Source organism: Galeopterus variegatus, unplaced genomic scaffold, assembly GCF_000696425.1.
Source record: "Galeopterus variegatus unplaced genomic scaffold, G_variegatus-3.0.2 Scaffold14, whole genome shotgun sequence".
Classification (NCBI taxonomy): Eukaryota; Metazoa; Chordata; class Mammalia; order Dermoptera; family Cynocephalidae; genus Galeopterus; species Galeopterus variegatus.
This window is the reverse complement of record NW_007726125.1, coordinates 1,581,977-1,598,874: the sequence shown is the minus strand read 5'-3', so window position 1 is coordinate 1,598,874 and position 16,898 is coordinate 1,581,977. Positions and strand designations below refer to the sequence as shown.

At 49.2% G+C, this 16,898-nt stretch overlaps 1 protein-coding gene across 3 annotated transcripts in view; it reads right to left on the bottom strand.

Moving 5' to 3' along the window:
- Positions 1–16,898, bottom strand: part of SLC28A1 (solute carrier family 28 (concentrative nucleoside transporter), member 1) — a 70,074-nt gene that overhangs the window by 31,098 nt on the left and 22,078 nt on the right. For 2 of the 3 annotated variants that reach the window (XM_008565806.1, XM_008565798.1), the window contains exons 8-13: positions 14,659–14,739; positions 13,130–13,210; positions 9,610–9,735; positions 3,435–3,565; positions 2,236–2,404; positions 1,897–2,094 (exon numbers count right to left, since the gene is read on the bottom strand). In XM_008565806.1, coding sequence (XP_008564028.1) covers positions 1,897–2,094; positions 2,236–2,404; positions 3,435–3,565; positions 9,610–9,735; positions 13,130–13,210; positions 14,659–14,739 — 786 coding nt within the window. The remainder of the gene's footprint in view (positions 1–1,896; positions 2,095–2,235; positions 2,405–3,434; positions 3,566–9,609; positions 9,736–13,129; positions 13,211–14,658; positions 14,740–16,898) is intronic. The other variant, XM_008565811.1, reaches the window with a different exon arrangement.

Here is a 16,898-nt window from a genome sequence, read left to right as displayed (position 1 = left end):
CCGTTGCCGGACACGGAAAAAAAAAAAAAAAAAAAAAAAAAAAAAAGAGTTTATACAGATACTATTGGAAAAAATATTTAGACACCTGCATCCCTGTTCGCTCACCTATAGTCGTGCTCCATATAACAGCACAAGTGATCTTCTTGAAAGGCAAAATGTCAGATCTTCAGTAACTTCCTACTGCTCCTTGGCCTGTGTCACTCTCTTTTACAATTATCATCTGTTCTAGCTGCACTTATCACCTCTCAGTTTTCTAAACATACCAAGCACTTTTCAACTTCAGGGCCTTTGCACGTGCTTCTTCCTTTGTCTGGAATGTTCCTCCCAGCTTCTCTCGGCTGGCCCCTTCTCCTCCCTCCAAGTCTTGGCCTAAATGCCACACCTCAGGGAGGCCTTTTCTGACCAGTCCAGCCAAGGGAGACCTCTCCCTCTTTTTTCTTGTTTCCTTCATAGAACTTATCACAAATTGTGGTTATTTTATTTATTCCTTTGCTTTCTTGTATTTTGCCTGTGTCTCTCACTAGGTGTAAGTTCCATGAGACCAGGGACCATGTCTGTCTAATTCCCCTTTTTATTCCCAGTGTCTAGCAGAGTGCCTGGCCCCTCAGGGGTCTCAACAAATACTGGCTGAAGGAATGAAGTTGATAACAAAAGTCCATGAAGGGGCGTACCTTCGATTACCTCTGAGAAGAGGGTGAGACCAGAGGTGAGGATAAGGAGGGAGGACAACGTGTGCTTTTTACTCTATTCGATCTTTTTTTAAAAAAACTAAACAGTACATTCCTTTACAATTTAAAAAATAATTGAAAAGACAAGAAAAAATATTTCCTGTTAAAAATTCTCATTCACCCAAGTAATGAAAATGAAAACAATGAGCTATTATTTGCTCATTAAAGTAGCAAAACTTGTTTTTGAAAAGAGGCTACTCAATGCTGCTCAGTGTGTGGTGAAATAAACGCTCACAGGCACAGCTGGTGGCAATTTTGGCTGCTGCAAGCCTTTGCGAAAGTTGCTGCAGCAACCACAGGAGGACTCATGCCCTGTGATTCACTCAGCCCACATCTGGGAAGGCTCCCGAGGAAACGATGCGAGAGGAGGGCAAGGCTCTATGCACAAAGAGATTCATCTCAGCATTGCGGACAGTAGCCAAATAATGGGATTGATCTGAATGGCCCAACGGCCGGGGATTAGTTAAAAATGTTAAGATACATATATTAAAAGTGATGTTATGTCCTAATAATAAATTGTTTAAAAAGCTGGCTGCAATACAGTATGGCTGCTGGAATAGCAACTATGGGAACTCTCTTAAGAGGATGTGGAAGAATATGTATAAAACAATAATAGCTGTTATTTTAGGATGGCGAGATTATAGGTAATTTTTTCATTCTCAGTAATGTTAGTTGAGCTTGTTTTCTTTTAGAAAGGTTAATTTTATAGAGCTTTTATGATTTTTTAAAGTAAATGTTAACAGAAGAGCACCCCCCGAATGGATTCATATGTCAGCAGTGAGCGTGGGGTGAGGTCTCCCTGGCTTTCTTGCTGGGTGCTTACACGCATTCCCATGCAGCAGCCATGGCAGGTATTTACTACACTCCTGTTTCCCACAGAAGAGGCAAGGTGCAGTGGCTGGCCCAAGGCCACAGTGGCCCATCTAGAGCTGGTCTTGGATATTTCAAACACCGCTCTTGCCCTGCACCTCAGCCTCCTAAGGGGCCTCGAAAAAGATGGCAGCAAAGCCCAAAGCTGTCTTGTCTCTCAGGACAGTGGAACATGAGAGGTTAAGTGCCACCTGAATGTGTCTCAGCCAGGCCCAGGGAGCCAGGAGAGCAGCTGCCAGGGGTCCTTAGGAGCGGCTGTGTCATCCCCATGCCGCAGGGCAGGGACCAGGAAACTCACAGAGATCCACTGCTTGCTGGTGCCGACCCACTCCTCAGCCCCTGCCAGGCGGCGCTGCTTGTATTTGGAAAGTTCCTCATAGGCCACAAACTCGTTCAGGAACAGCTTCATCCCCAGCAGCTCAGCCACCACCGGGCAGTCCTCCCAGGCAACGCCCATCAAGAAGGCCACAGGACGCAGAACGTAGGAGCAGATGAGCTGAGGGCACAAGGGCAAGAGGAGCGGCTGGGCCTGAGGGTCGGGCCTGGGCTCTGCTGGTCTCCAAACACCGCCCACTGCCCACTCGCCTGGGGCCAGGTCTTCCACAGGCCCGGTGGTGTGGCGTGGCCAGAACCGCACCTGGAAGCTGAGCCCTTGGATGTCAACCATGTCTCCCAGCCAGGAGAGGGCAGCATTGATGAAGGCCAGCACAGCCAGGAACGCAATCAGGTTGGCAGCGATGTTGGTGGCCACCTTCACGGACAGGGTGGCCCCACTGCTGGCTGCGTCTAGGAGGTTCTGAGCATCTCTATGGTTGGGATCAAAAGCGATCATGATTGGCCTGTCCCCACAAACAGCAAGGGTCTCCATCCTATAGGCTCAAAGAGGAACCTTGGGTAGAGCATCTGAGTCAGAGGATTCTTGTTTTTCCTCTGAGACCCAGAGGAGAAAGGGGCAGGTCACAGCAGTGGGATAAGACCCACATTGCTAGCACAGTGCTAAGATGGAAGCCGTTAGCCACACGTGGCTTTTGACCTCCTGAAAGGAGGCTGGTCCACATTGAGTTGTGTTGTGAGTGCAAAATACACACCAGATTTTGGAGATTTAGTACAAAAAAAAGGATGCAAAATATCTCATTAATAACTTTTTATATTGATCACATGTTGAAGTGACAATATTTTGGATATACTAGGTTAAGTAAAACATTTTACTAAAATCACCCATTTCTTTTTACCTTTTTAAAGATGGCTACTAGAAAATTTAAAATGATAGATGGTGGCTCACATATTTCACAGGACAGTGCTGCCCCAGAGCTTCAGGAGGTCATGAAGGAGGCTAGAGTTGCCCATTGTGTCCCCAAGCACACTTGCCCAGAATGGTGCCTTTTCGATATTTTTTAAGGATTAAATGTTACACGGTGGTGTTAAAACTATCATGAAGGTATGTTAAGAGGAGAGTGACATCGAGGACAGCACAAGATGTGTCACTATGTGGTTGACATCCTGGTGGTCAGGGCTCAGGCACATAAAGAAGAGGCACACAGACACTTTATGAACTCCTCAGCGCACACACACCAGGCCACACCCCCAAGAACCAGGCCACACTCCCATACCTTGACCCGTCCATTTTTTCCTGCTGGGCAGAGACTGGAAAGTAAGATATAAGAACTGGAGTCTGTGTACTTGCAAGTGAAGCCACAACCAGGGCAGTGAAAGAAAGAGGTGGGCCTGGGCTTGGTGGAGGGCAGTGAGGGGCAGAGAGAACACCGCGCTGCTACCCACTGCCTCCGCCCCCCACCACGCACAACTGCCCATCTGCAGGCCTTCCTGCTAGCTCACCCATAGGTCAGTTTCACTCCTTCCTCATTGCTGAACTTGGACTCCTCCACCTCAGGGTAGACCAGCTTGGAGAGGGCCAACGCACAGGGGGCGGCCATGACGGAGGCAGCGATTAACGAGGCAGCATCGATCTGCAGAGTAAGGGTGGGGGTTATAGGTGCACAGTTAGAGGAAACGCGGGGGACCAAGGAGTGCAGCCCAAGGCTGCAGGGGGGCGTGTGCACTCCACCCCACTGGTGTGTCGTCATCGTTGTTAATAACAATACCTTTGATGTATAGATGGTCTCAGGCTGTATGTACAGGGCCTCACATTTCCTCCTAGTACTTCTGTAAGTTAGGTAGGGCAAGTATCGTTATCTTCATTTACAGACAAGAAAACTGAACCCCAAAAGGATTAAATATGACTTGCTCAAAATAAAGGACGAGGAGGAATCCATCAGGTCTTTTAGCTCCAAGTTCAAGGTTCTTCCTTGCCTTCTAGGCTGTCTCCCTTTGATGACTAATTCCCATTAGCAGAGGGTCCCCATTAGCTGAGGGGTTTGTGATGGTTTTAGACAAAGCTCCAGAATCTGAGAGTTGGGGTGGATCTAAGAGGTAACCCATTCAACCGTAGTGTAGGTTATGTACTAGCATAGAAACTCCCTCTATAGGATCCCTCTCTAAAAACTTAACTGTGATAGGGAGCTCACCACCTCAAGGCAGCCCATCACACCACTCTAGTTAGAGAACTCTTTCTCAGAAAATCTGCCTCCTCCAACAGCCACCCTTTGGCCCCTGGGTCTGCCTCCAGGAGCCACACAGTTAAGGCCATTCCCAGTAAGATGGCAGAGCAACATCTGCGCCTGGGATTCTCCCTTCCTGAATTTTTATATTCACTGTGGCCCCAAACCCTTTGTTTCCTTGTTCTCTTCCGCAAAAGTAGATGAGACACTCCTCCCCAACCCCCTACTACTGTGTTATTTACCAAATGGGGAAATTAGAACCAACTCAAACATCCAGCAATGGGACAATGGCTAAGCACTGTCAGGCTGCCATCGAAAACAATGGTTATCAAGGCCTCGCGATAACGTGGGCAAGTGCCTACAAAATTGCATAAAGGGCATAACAACAACTACGGGAGAAAAACACAAACTCTAAAACTGTGCCTAAAAAGACCAGAAAGAAATACACCAAAATATCAACAAATTGGCTGTCCCTCCCTAGTGGGGCGAGGGGTGACTGTTTCTTTCTGCCTTTTGATATCTTTCAAAATATCCACAACGATATCTATCATTTTTATAAACAGAAAAGTAAAATAGTCCTTTTCTTCTTAAAGTTTGTGATAAGCCAACCGCAGTTCTTACATTTGAAATAAGGAGGGCGGTAAGTCTGAGATGCACCCTCAGGCTAGTACAAGCAGAGGGCAGAAGAAGCCTGAGACCGCTGGCTACCGTCTCAGGCAAGCACGCGACTGCTCATGACATGCCTGGCCTGGAGACCCTCTCGGGCTCTGAAACCCACGTAATGTCCTTCTGCTTCTTTTCCTAAACCCCGGTTTCTTTTCATTGATAAACAGAAACCCCTTAAAACATGAACAAGAACCAACAGCAGCCCCGACACTCCTCCCCGTCCCGGTCACAGGCACACAGGGTAAGCCCAAGACCCTGCTGCTTGCTGGATGAAGCCTGCCTGGGGGCCGGTGTCCTCTCTGGACTTTGTGGGCTGGGCTTCGGGACTTTGCCTCCCTCCTCCTCCGCTGCCCAGCTCCAGTGGGGACGGTGCCGCACCTGGAATCCTGGGATTTCCCCTCCACCAGCTGGGAGCCTGTCCCTTTTTCCAGCTTGGAGATTACATCTGGTTTGTAATCCTGAGTCCCAGCGGGAAACATATCCTGCAGTTGCCACATTCCTGGACACTGTGCTCTGAGTGGGCCAGTTGTGGCCACCACCTTAAATGCTGCAGCTGGTTGTTTCCTGCTTGTTGTGGAGAGGGCTGAGTCCTGCACAGGCAGAGCTCCCTCGGCCCTGTCCCCTGGGACAGCCCACGCCTGGCCTTCTCACTGGTGCTACTCTACAGGGCCGTGACATCCCCAGCCCTGCCTCCCAGGCACTCAGGCAGGAACGCCTTCTGTCCCAGCGTGCCAGGGACCACTCCTACCCAGGGCCTTTCTCTCTCTGTGTCATGTAGAGAGGGATAGACTGGAAGAGCTCTCCACCTCAATTTTCGAAAGAATCTTTATAGAGAGAGGAAATCAATCCAGACAACCACGAGCATAAAATGGGTCAATCTCGGGACAGATTTCTGGTTCTAATATATTAGTCTGAGAAAGAACTACCCCTTCTTCAACACCGTGCTAAGTGCTTTCTGCCTCCTACTGCATTAATTCTTACACTGCTGTGAGGTGGGCAGTACTTCTGCCCATTTTACAGACGTGGAAACTAAGTAGTAGAGTCTCACTTGGCCCTGCTTGGGGTCTCACAGACCCTGTCTCTGGGGCTCCCACTCTTGTGAATTCATTGAGGAACCTGTCCACGTTCTCACCCTGCCCAGCCTCTGTTCAAGCCTGAGGCAAACACCTGGGTCTCCTCTCATGATGACCCCTGAGCCAGAGTAAAGAGACCAGTCTCTAGGGGTAGAGCTGTGCCTACTCTAGAGCTTTTGGAAGAGATGGTACAGTTGAGGCTGTATGTGGAGGTCATAATGAAAGGATTCAGTCAAGTGATCCCTGAGACTGTGGGCCTGCCAGGGGAGAAGGCCTAGACCAGCACTGTCCAGTACAAATGTGATGCAAACCACATTCATAATTTTATATTTTCTAGTAGCCACATTAAAAAAAGTAAAAGAAAAAACAACAAAATACAGATGAAATTAATTTTAATAATGTGTTTTATTTAGCCCAATATATCTAAAATATTTTCTTTCCACCTGTGTAATCAATATAAAATTATTAATAAAATATCTTAATTTTTTTCTGTTCTAAGGCCCAGCACATCTCATTTCAGATTAGACACATTTCAAGTGCTTAATAGCCATCTGTGGCTAGTGGCTACTGTGTCGGACTGCGCAGGTCTAGAACTTTCTAGATATTAGCAAGAGGAGGGGGGCGGGGCAAAGAAGTTGAGCAACAAAGAGAAAGGTCTGAAGAATCCCGGAAACCCAGGGGACAGAGCAAGAGGGACCTTCCTGGGATTCAGGGGCTGAGGGCAGAGCCAAAGATACCCTGAGGGACTGACTGGGGCTGGGGGTTGAAGGAGAGAGGGCAGAGCGGGCAGGAGAAAGCCCTAGGGTGGTGCAGTGGCAGCCAAGAGACAGCTGGGGGCAGAAGAGAGCTTCTCTGGAGACCAGGCTAGGGGCCCTTCGAGCGGCCAGAAGGAAGGAGCGAGGGAAGGAAGGTCTGTTAGGGGCTTTTCCCCTGGGCTAGCTGTGGCTGTGTCCTGGGGCTTCCAAACCAGAGGCTGTGATGGAAGCCCCTGGCCACATGGCTGATCCCGGCTGCCTCTGCTCTTTCTGCACAGCTAAAGGGAAGTGGACACCCAGGCTCCTTCAGTGGGGAGGCCAGATTGCCCAGGGCCAGGCCTGGACTCTGGCCCGAGAAAAGGAAGGAGGATGGCCTGAGTTTTAAACCAGATTATGGGAAAGGTGAGAGTCCTTTCTGTACGTAAATTCTAAAGAATGACTGGCATCCCAGTAATGCCCACATGCTAGGAAAACTACCACGGGTATTTTTTTAACTGGCTGTGGCACCCAGAGCAAGATTAAGACATTTAAAGACCCTAAGTCCTGAAAATATTATGACATCCCCTCTGCCAATATTCCACCATGAAAAAACAGTTTCAGGAACAAAGTTTTAGGTTTCTATTTTTGAAATACCAGACTCCTCCTAAAAACAATTGGTGGTGGGGTGGGGGGTAGGGAGGTGTACCAGCTCTGGTGAGTCAGATGACGGTCTCTAGAATTCTAGACAGAAGGGTGCCAGGCCAGAAGACAAAGCCCCAGAGCACAGGGGGCCTTCTTGAAAAGTCATGCAGCCACCATCTCTGCCCAGGCAGCTCTGTGAGGATGTGGAGCTGAGCTTAAGAGCATGGCCCAGGTGTCCTGAGTAAAGGAGAGGCTGAGGGGAGGCTGGTTTGTCCTCTCACCCACCTCTCAGCAACACCAAAGGGCACAGATGTGAGAGACGGGTGGAATTCCAGATCAGAGAAGGGGACAGTGTGGGTCATTCTGCAGTCCCCCACCCATCACACACAGCCACAGGAGAGCCTGGGGGTAGGCAAGGGCAGTCCAGGTTGCTCTACGCATAGGCGCACATCACTCCAGGAACTGAGTGACATTGCATTAAATGGATTAATTAACCCAACTTGTCTTCTTACTGCTGGACCGTTAGGTCACTTCCAGTTTTCTTACTATGAAAATTAATGTTGAAATTTTGCATTTTTTTGAACATTTGTGAAACTATTTCTGTATCATAATATCCCTAACTGGATCAAAGGGAAGGAGTATTTTTAAGTTGACTGATAAATGTTCTCCAAGAAGGTTACATATACTCCCACTGTAAGGATGAGCGGCCCACACCACTGCCGTCTAGAGGCACGCAAAGTGGTGCAGATCATTTAGAAGAGACGTAAGTTATTGTTTTAATTTCTTTGAACATCAGTGAGCTTGAATATCTTTTTATAATTTATGGACTAGTCTCTCCTGATCACTAATTTTTCACACAGTGACTTTCACCATACAGAAGGGTTTTCATTTTTGTTAGTCGGCTCTGACGACCTTTCCCTTTATGCTTCTGGCTTTTGTGTCATGCTCACAATGTTACAAGAAAAGGGCAAGTTACAGAAAAGTACAGGTATAATCGCCTCATCTTTAATTAAAGAAAAAAACAAGTACATGTGTATTCAGGTGTATTTGCTTAAATGACTAGTTACACAGAAATATCTGGAATGACCTATTTTAAGTCAGTGGGTCTCAAACTGAGCATCAGAATCACCTGGAAGACTTGTTACAACCTAGTACACAAGGCCCCATCCCAACGTTTCTAATGCAGCAGGTCTGGGATGGGCCCGAGAATTTGCATTTCTAACAAGTTCTCAGGTGATACCAGTGCTGCTGGTCCACAGACCATACTTTGTGAACCACTGTTCTAAGCTATTAAAAGCAGCTACCCATGGGAAGTGGGGTTAAAGAAGAGAGATTTTTTTTTTTCTTTTTTGTCTTTTTTCGTGACCGGCAATGGATCACAACCCTCAGTGTCGTGCCCGTACCGGACCGGGACCGGCAACGGGATTGCAACCCTCGGTGTTGCACCCACACCTCGCTCAGCCAGTGAGCGGCCGGTCTGTATGTGGGATCCGAACCCTTGGCGGGAGTGCTGCTGCACTTCCCAAGTGGCGCACTGTAGCAGTGCGCCACCGGGCCGGCCCAAGAAGAGAGATTTTTAAAAATTTTATTCACTTCCACAACAACCAAGAATGTCTTTGGTAGTTAAGAAAAAAAAAATTAAGATCTATGAAGATTTGCCTGTAAAAGCACAAATAAGTACAAGGTGTTTTACAAATGCAAAGCATGATTACCGGGCACTTTGTAGGGACACATTTGAAGATTCCTCTCAGCCTTCCATGCAGTAGTACTGTGGTTGGTTTAAGGGACCAATTCATACCACTGGAATTTGACTAGAAATGCATGTGCTCAGTAAGCTGCTCAAGCAATAAGTTAGGAGTGGGGGAAGGACTTGAGCCTAGGGAGTGTGGGGGAGGGAAGGGGAAGGAATAGGACAGATCTCCAGGGACAACCTAGGTGTGGGACTGTGGAGGAATGAGCGTGAATTTTGGAGTCAGACAGATCTAGGCTCAGATCCTGGCTTTGGGCATCTCACTTACTCTCCGAGCCTCAATTTGCTCATCTGTAAAACAAGGCTATTAAAATACCTAGCACATTGTCTGGTACATAATAGGTAAACAGTAAATGGAACACTGGGTATCTTTGGCCCCAGTGAGCATGTGAGAAGCCTGAGCAAATGATCCAGCCCACCGAGCCTGCCTTGCTCAGGGGAAGCCTCTCCTCTCAACAGCACAGTAGCCTAGGCTTCAGGGCCAAAAGAGACGATTGCAGGGTTGCTTTGCCCAGGAGCTGCTTGGGACTCCCACAAAGGTGGCTTCGGGTCCTTGGTATAGCCAAGCAAACAGAGGGCTTTACCTACCCCAAAGGAGATGTAGGCACCCAAAAGGCTGCCGGCGATGGTGGCATAGCCTCCAGTCATGACGACATGGATTTCGGAGAGAGTCATGTCTGCCAAGTAGGGCCTGATCAGCAGAGGAGCCTCGGTCTGTAAATGGCAAGATGTCAGACAAGCAGGGCTGGAGTGGTCAGGCACCTCCTCACCTCCCCACTGGTCCCGGAAGTGGGCAGGTCATGGTGAGGTGCTGAGGAGTCCCAAGGGAAGAGACAGCAGGATGTGGGGAGGACCTTGGTTTGTACTTAGCTGAGCCTCTCTGAACCTCAGCATTGGCCACCTCTGAGAAAGAAGCCCCATCCATCCCACTTGGCCTGATAATGCTCTCCTGTGCCGGCTGCTTTCCACCTGCCAGGCACCCCACTAAGCACCTCACCTTTACTACTCACGACCTTCTGAGATAGAAGTGGTCATGCCCATTTTCCAGGAGAGCACACAGAGACTCAAAGAGGTTCAGAGAGTTACCCCTGCTCACGCAGAGGGATGGGAAACAGGTCTAACTCCAGGCCTGAGCCCTTAATGAAGACATGGGGGTTGCCAGAAAGAAAGAAAATGGGGCATCAGATGGTGTGTTTACTTCAGGCACCCGGGGAAGCCTGTAGCTATTCGTTAATCACTCAATAGTTACTGAGCACCTACTGTGTTCCAGGCACTGTTCTATAGGATAGGGGTACAGGGGTAAACAAGATAACGTCCCTGCTGTCATGGAGTTTATGTTCTGGGAGTAGTGCAGGGTAGGAGTGGGGCTTTTGGGGGTGGTGAGAGAATATGGGTAATCAACGAGGAACTGAATAGATAAATAATGTAATTTTACACAGTGATATAAGCTATGAAGATATGTGAGAGAGAACGCCTAATGGTTAGAGCGTATTTAAAATTCACTCATCAGCAAAGGCCTTCCTGAGGAAGTGACATTTGGTTAGGGTTAGCTGAGACCTGAAGGAGCCAGCTATGGTCATGTGTCACATAATTACGTTTTGGTCAATGGGACTGCATTGGTCCCATAAGACTATAATGGCCACACCATAGAGCCGAGGTGTGTGGTCGGCTATACCATCTGGGTGTGTGCAAGAACATTGTATGACGTTCACACAATGATGAAATTGCTTAAGGACGCGTTTCTCAGCACATATTCCCTTTGTTAAGTGACACATGACTGTATGTGGTTGGGTAGCACAGCATTCCAGGCAGAGCAAACAGCAAAGGCCTGAGGCAGGAATAAGTCTGAGGCACTATGAGCAGGCCTGCGCGTCTGCGCGGAGTGGTGTGTGGAGTGTCAGGAAGGAGGCGGCGGAGGGCAGGTGGGCCACAGAGGATCTGGTAAGCCAGGGGAGGGAGTGGCCTTATGTAAGTGTGGAGTGGCATGATCTGATTTGTTTTTGAAAGGTCACTTGAGCATGTGTATGAAGGACAGATAGCAGGGACAGGAATGGAGACAGGGAGAAGAGGTAGGAGGTGATTGCAGTTCTAGGTGAGAGACGGGGGCTCGTAGCAAGGGAGATGGGCAGCGGGGCAGGGGTGGATGCCATGTAGAGGCAGAGCCACAGGACTTGCTGATGGGCTGGACACGCTGGAGGGGTGGAGCGAGGTTAGCCAAGGAAGGAAGGACGGCTGCTCGCAACCTCATGCAAGAGGCTACCATCTACAAGTAGGGAAAGACTTGGAGAGTGCAGGTGTGAGGAGGAACGGAATCAAGGGTTCTGCTAGGAATCAGCATGCTAAATTCGAGACACCCCTTAGATATCCAAGTGGAGGGTCAAGGAGCCAGTTAGAAATGTCAGTCCAGAGTTCAGGGGAGGACCTGGAGACATTTAAAGTGTTTAAAGCCACGAGCTGTGATCCCCGAGAGGGAGTGTGGATGGAGAAGAGAAGAGGTCCTGGGCCTGCCACATTTAGAGTTAGAAATGACGCTGCTAATTCTTGAAGGCTCCCTATCCCCTCCCCTTGGTGGAAATGAGGCGAAGACCCACGGGCCTGGGGCAACCCGACCAATCACTGTCCAAAGTTAATTTACTTTGGGAGCTCTTCACATCACCCAATGTCACATTCACCTACAACTTATATTTTCTCAGCAAGAAAACATCGGTCACACTTGCAGCCTTTCATATAAAGTAAATGCTTGTGTATGTTAATATCCTTTTCCTCTTTTACCTCATTTTGAACACTTTAAGGGATTTCTGGATGATTTCTCTGAGAGCAACATCTGTCTCAATCGGCTAAAAACAAACAGACAAACCTTTGAAACCAACACACTTACACCATAACAAAAAAGACACAAATACATGAGTTCTCCAAAGCTTCCTAAACCGTCCAGTGAAATGTGGCATGCTTTGGCAAGTGTGTCCCTTGGTGACTCCAGTGCTCAGCAGATGGGCCAGGACGGACCCTGGCAGTCTCCAGAGGCTCACCCTCAGGAGGGTCAGGACGGACCCTGGCATAGTCTCCAGGGGCTCACCCTCAGGTGGGCCAGGACGGACCCTGGCATAGTCTCCAGGGGCTCACCCTCAGGTGGGCCAGGACGGACCCTGGCATAGTCTCCAGGGGCTCACCCTCAGGAGGGCCAGGACGGACCCTGGCATAGTCTCCAGGGGCTCACCCTCAGGAGGGCCAGGACGGACCCTGGCATAGTCTCCAGGGGCTCACCCTCAGGAGGGCCAGGACGGACCCTGGCATAGTCTCCAGGGGCTCACCCTCAGGAGGGCCAGGACGGACCCTGGCATAGTCTCCAGGGGCTCACCCTCAGGAGGGCCAGGACGGACCCTGGCATAGTCTCCAGGGGCTCACCCTCAGGAGGGCCAGGACGGACCCTGGCATAGTCTCCAGGGGCTCACCCTCAGGAGGGCCAGGACGGACCCTGGCATAGTCTCCAGGGGCTCACCCTCACGTGGGTCAGGACGGACCCTGGCATAGTCTCCAGAGGCTCACCCTCAGGAGGGCCAGGACGGACCCTGGCATAGTCTCCAGAGGCTCACCCTCAGGAGGGTCAGGCCTTATGAAAGAGACTCAGGACTGACGGCGCTTTCGGAGTCACATTTACTTTGGGAAAAACACTTTCAGAAAGAGGGAGGGGGAAAAAAGACAAAATGAAATCGTAGAAAGAACTCTGGCCAGGAAGAAGAAAACCTGGATTCTACGTCCTGGCTTATACTTGCGGGACCTTGGTCAAGTCATTCCCATTCCCTGAGCCTCAGTTGCCTTGTGTATAAAACGAGAAAGTCAGACTCCATCTATAGGATCTCGTGAGTCTCTAAGCTGATGAAAACAGCCTAGGGCTAGAGTGGTAGGAAGTGCCACGTAGATGACATCTTCCCTGGCCTTACACAGGCAAAGAATGCATTCCCAAAATGGGGCAGCAGCCTTTGGTGACCTGGGAGAGGGTTCAGATGTCTTTTCCTAAGACTGAACCAGAGTGCTGGGGATCCAGGACACCTCGCCCTCCTTGGGAAAGCTGCTGATGAGCCTGAGAACAGGAGGCTGCAGTACCCACCTGGCTCACAAAGATGTTTCCAGCCACACTCAGAGTCTCAGTGGCTGTGGTACCCATGGTGACTTGCATCAGCCAGGCAATCTAGAAGGAAGCAGGTGTTCTTTGTGGGCTGATATCAGCAAACTCGAGAGTCAGAGAGAGTTAGGGGTGGATGTACCTTACATGTCTTCCTTCCAACTCCCAGCCCAGTGTGGAACCCCTCCCCTACATTTTCCCAAAAGGCCCATTCATCTTCTCCTTCCACATGGCCATTGATGGGGGCTTACCACTTCCCAAGGGCACCCATTCTACCTTACGATAGCTCCAGTCACTAGAGCAGAAGTTCTAAAATGTGTGTTCTCTATCTCCATGCAAAAAAGGATTCCCTGGACAAATATACTTGAGAATTACTGTGCGCACGCACGCACATGCATACATACACACACACTCTGGAGATTACCAATACACATTAGCTTAGTAAAGGCTCGGAGAAGTCCTGCATGAAACTTGTTTAAATTTGTTTAGCATAGCATCTAGCCTAGTTTCCCCAAATTATTTGACCATGGGATCCTTTTACCTAGTAACATTTATTAACCTACTATAGAACTAGAGTTTAGTGGAAAAGCTTTGGGAAACACTGTATTAGAAAGTTCTTCCTTTCAATCAAAATGAAATCTGCTTCCCCGGAATTTCTCCGCACTTCTGATGCCTCTCAGGCTGTCATTTTCCTGATGTCTCTTGTGTATTTGGAGACGGTCATCCTACCCCTAACTTCCTCTTTTCCAGGCCTATCATTCCTTATTCCTTCGACCATTCTGTGGAGCTCTTTTCTCTCTCCTGCTTATAATTCAATTTGTCACAGCCCCTTGGTTGAACGCATTCTCCAGATCTGGTGACAATCACTTCCCTCATGCTATGCGCTGTGTGCTCTTAACATAACCACAGCTGTTTTTGCATTTCTGGCAGCCATTTGATGGTGCTGATTTATTCTGAGCTCAGTTGACTAAATCTTTTGCCAGGCCCAATGCTACCAATGCTGTCCAACACTGTTTTTGTGCATAAAATCCTGGTTTTGTGCAGCAGATTTTATGAACATAGGCACAGGATTTGACATTTATACCAGCTAAGTCTGGCCAATGTGGCCCACTGCTACAGTCTCTCAAGATCTTTTTGGTATAAATTATTCTTTTCCCTAACACATTCTCAGTGCAGCCTCAAGACTGCAATCTTCCTTCCCACAAAGACCACATTGGATTTAGGTGCCATTTCTCAGTATCGTAACAGACTCTGTGAAAGGATGTTTGGTCAGCAGTAGACTCTGGGAGGCGAGCACCCTGGGAGCAGGCGATTCTGGGAAGGTATGGACTTCAGGAGCAAGGGATTCTGGGAGATGTGGACCCTGGCAGTAGGGCATTCTGGGAATGTCTTGGCTTTGGGAGCAGGGGTTTGAGGGAGGGTTTGGGCTCTGGGAGCAAGGCACTCTGGGAGAGTATGAACCCTGTGAGCTGCTGACTCTGGGAGACCCCAGGCCATGAGCATCGGGAACTCACCTTCAGGATCACCCACTGCATAAGGCCCACATAGTACAGAACTGACATGATGCAGCTGAAGAAAATAATGATGGGCAAAACCTGCCAGGAGAGAAAGCACAGGACCTCAGGTTACAGGCAGACAGTTGGCAGCGTGCCAGGTAGGGCACAAGAGACCCCAGACAGCCTATTCCATCCAAGGCCTTGCCACTCAGAGGCCTGACTAGATCAGGGAAGAAGCTCTGAATTCAGTGCATGAAATCCCAGGTATTCCACATATGGGGCCTCTTTGGAGGCATTTCTGTCCTCTCTGTTGCCCTCCAAATGACCATCCTCCTGGCCATCCCTCCCTCTCTCGTCACCACAGCTAGGCCTGTGCTGTGGTAGAAGTGGGATCTGAGTGGACCACTTTTATCACCTACCTGCTTTTTTGTCTCTAAAGTGGGGATGAAATGCTCACCTCGGAGTTGTCATGAGATTTAAAGGAGCTGGCTCAAGGCCTAGCACCTTGCACGGTGTCCACCCTTCTCAAGCCCTGGCTGTGACTCTGGCTGTAACCTCCCTCCGGGGTTGGGGGCTGAATGAGAGGACCCTCATCATTCTGGTGTTCCACTTGCACTCAGTGCCAGCAAGCTCAGAATGAGACTCATCCTGGACCTGCAAACAGCTGCTCCTCCTGTCACCTGGTTCCTATTACCAGGTTGAACACTTCCCCTCATTCACCCCGAGACTCATCGATTCCTTCAAAGTTTCTCTCGCATCACTCACTCCCTTCCAGGCCATGGCCCCACCTTTGTGCTTCTTTACTGCAGTCTGATTTCTAATAGCAGATTGACAAAAACTTACATGTCTTTCAGCGGAGGACTAGTTTAATAACCTATGGTGTGACCACACAATGGCGCACTAAAAGTTAGGAAACAAGAATGAGGAAGCTCCCTATGGGCAGTTGAGAAATGGTTTCCAAGATAGGTTGTGAAATGGGAAGGTGTACGATAGGGTGTATGCTATGCTATTATGTAGGGTAAAGGGGTGGGGGAGTGCATTGTGTGACCTTGCACGGGCATGGGATAGCATCAGAGGACATGCAAGTGACCCGTAACAGCAGGTGCCTTGGTCAGGGGTGGCAGGAAGATTTTTTTTTACCTTATATGCTCTTTTGTGTTGTTGGAATGTTTGCTCTATTCATGTGTTATCTGTTCCAAACAGTGTTAAAACAACCAATCACGCAGAATTGGTAATTGCAAAGGAGCATTCTTATACTAAAATGTTAAGTGGGAAAATTGGAATATTAAAAGCATAGAAAGAAGCCTAGACTGGAAGGCAGTACTCCCAAATAGTCAAAGGACCTGCTTCTGTGTGCTGCAGCTGTGGACAGTTTCTTTTCTTTTCTTCTCTATTTCTAAATTTCTCATCTGTTCCTATAATTTCTATAATAGGTGGACATTTCCCAAGGGAGGAGAGCACAGCAGGAGAGGTTTGGGGGAAGATCATCAGTCTGGTTTTGAGCTTGCTGGATTTGAGATGCCTGTGGAACATCCAAGTGGAATGTCAAGTGGGCAGGAGCTGAGAGGAGAGGTCTGGGCCAGGCTTTGCTTTGGGACTCATCCATAAAAGGTGCAGGTTGAGGCCCTGGGGCTGGTACAATTCCCTGAGGTGAGAAGAGCAGGGGCTAAGGACAGGGCTCTGGGGTCAGTGTCATTGAAGGGTAAGAGGGGAAGGAGGAGCCTGTGAAGGAGACTGAGGAGAAATAGCCAGAGGTTGGAGGACACCCAGGAGAGGGAAGGACTTAGTTCATGGGTCCCTAGTGACCTAGGTAAGAGCAGTGTCAGAGGAAGGGTGGGGACAGAGGCTGATGCCAGTGAGCCAAGGAGGGAGTAGGACATGAGAAAAAGGTTACGCAGCCCTGGCAAGAAGCTGAGCTGTGCAGGAAGAAGAGGAGCAACTGCTGGAGAGGATGAAGGGTCGAGGAAGGATTGTTTTGTTTCTTAAGAAGGCAGAGTGTTGAGCAATCAAATGTCAGCTCTAGTTCAGAATGGTCCCTGATGAGGACAGAGATTCTGCCCCTGAGGCTGGGGCTGGAGATGAGAAGCCAGCCCTGAGGAGGGGTTTTCCCCTTTCACTTCCCAGCCAAGGCAGTGGGTTTTATCTGGACTTTCTCCACTCGACATCTCTGTCACCAACTTCACTGCAGTCAGGGATGTCACCTGACAGGGAACACAGGCACTGGCTCACGCAAGTCACTCCTTGCTGCCTGGGGCTGG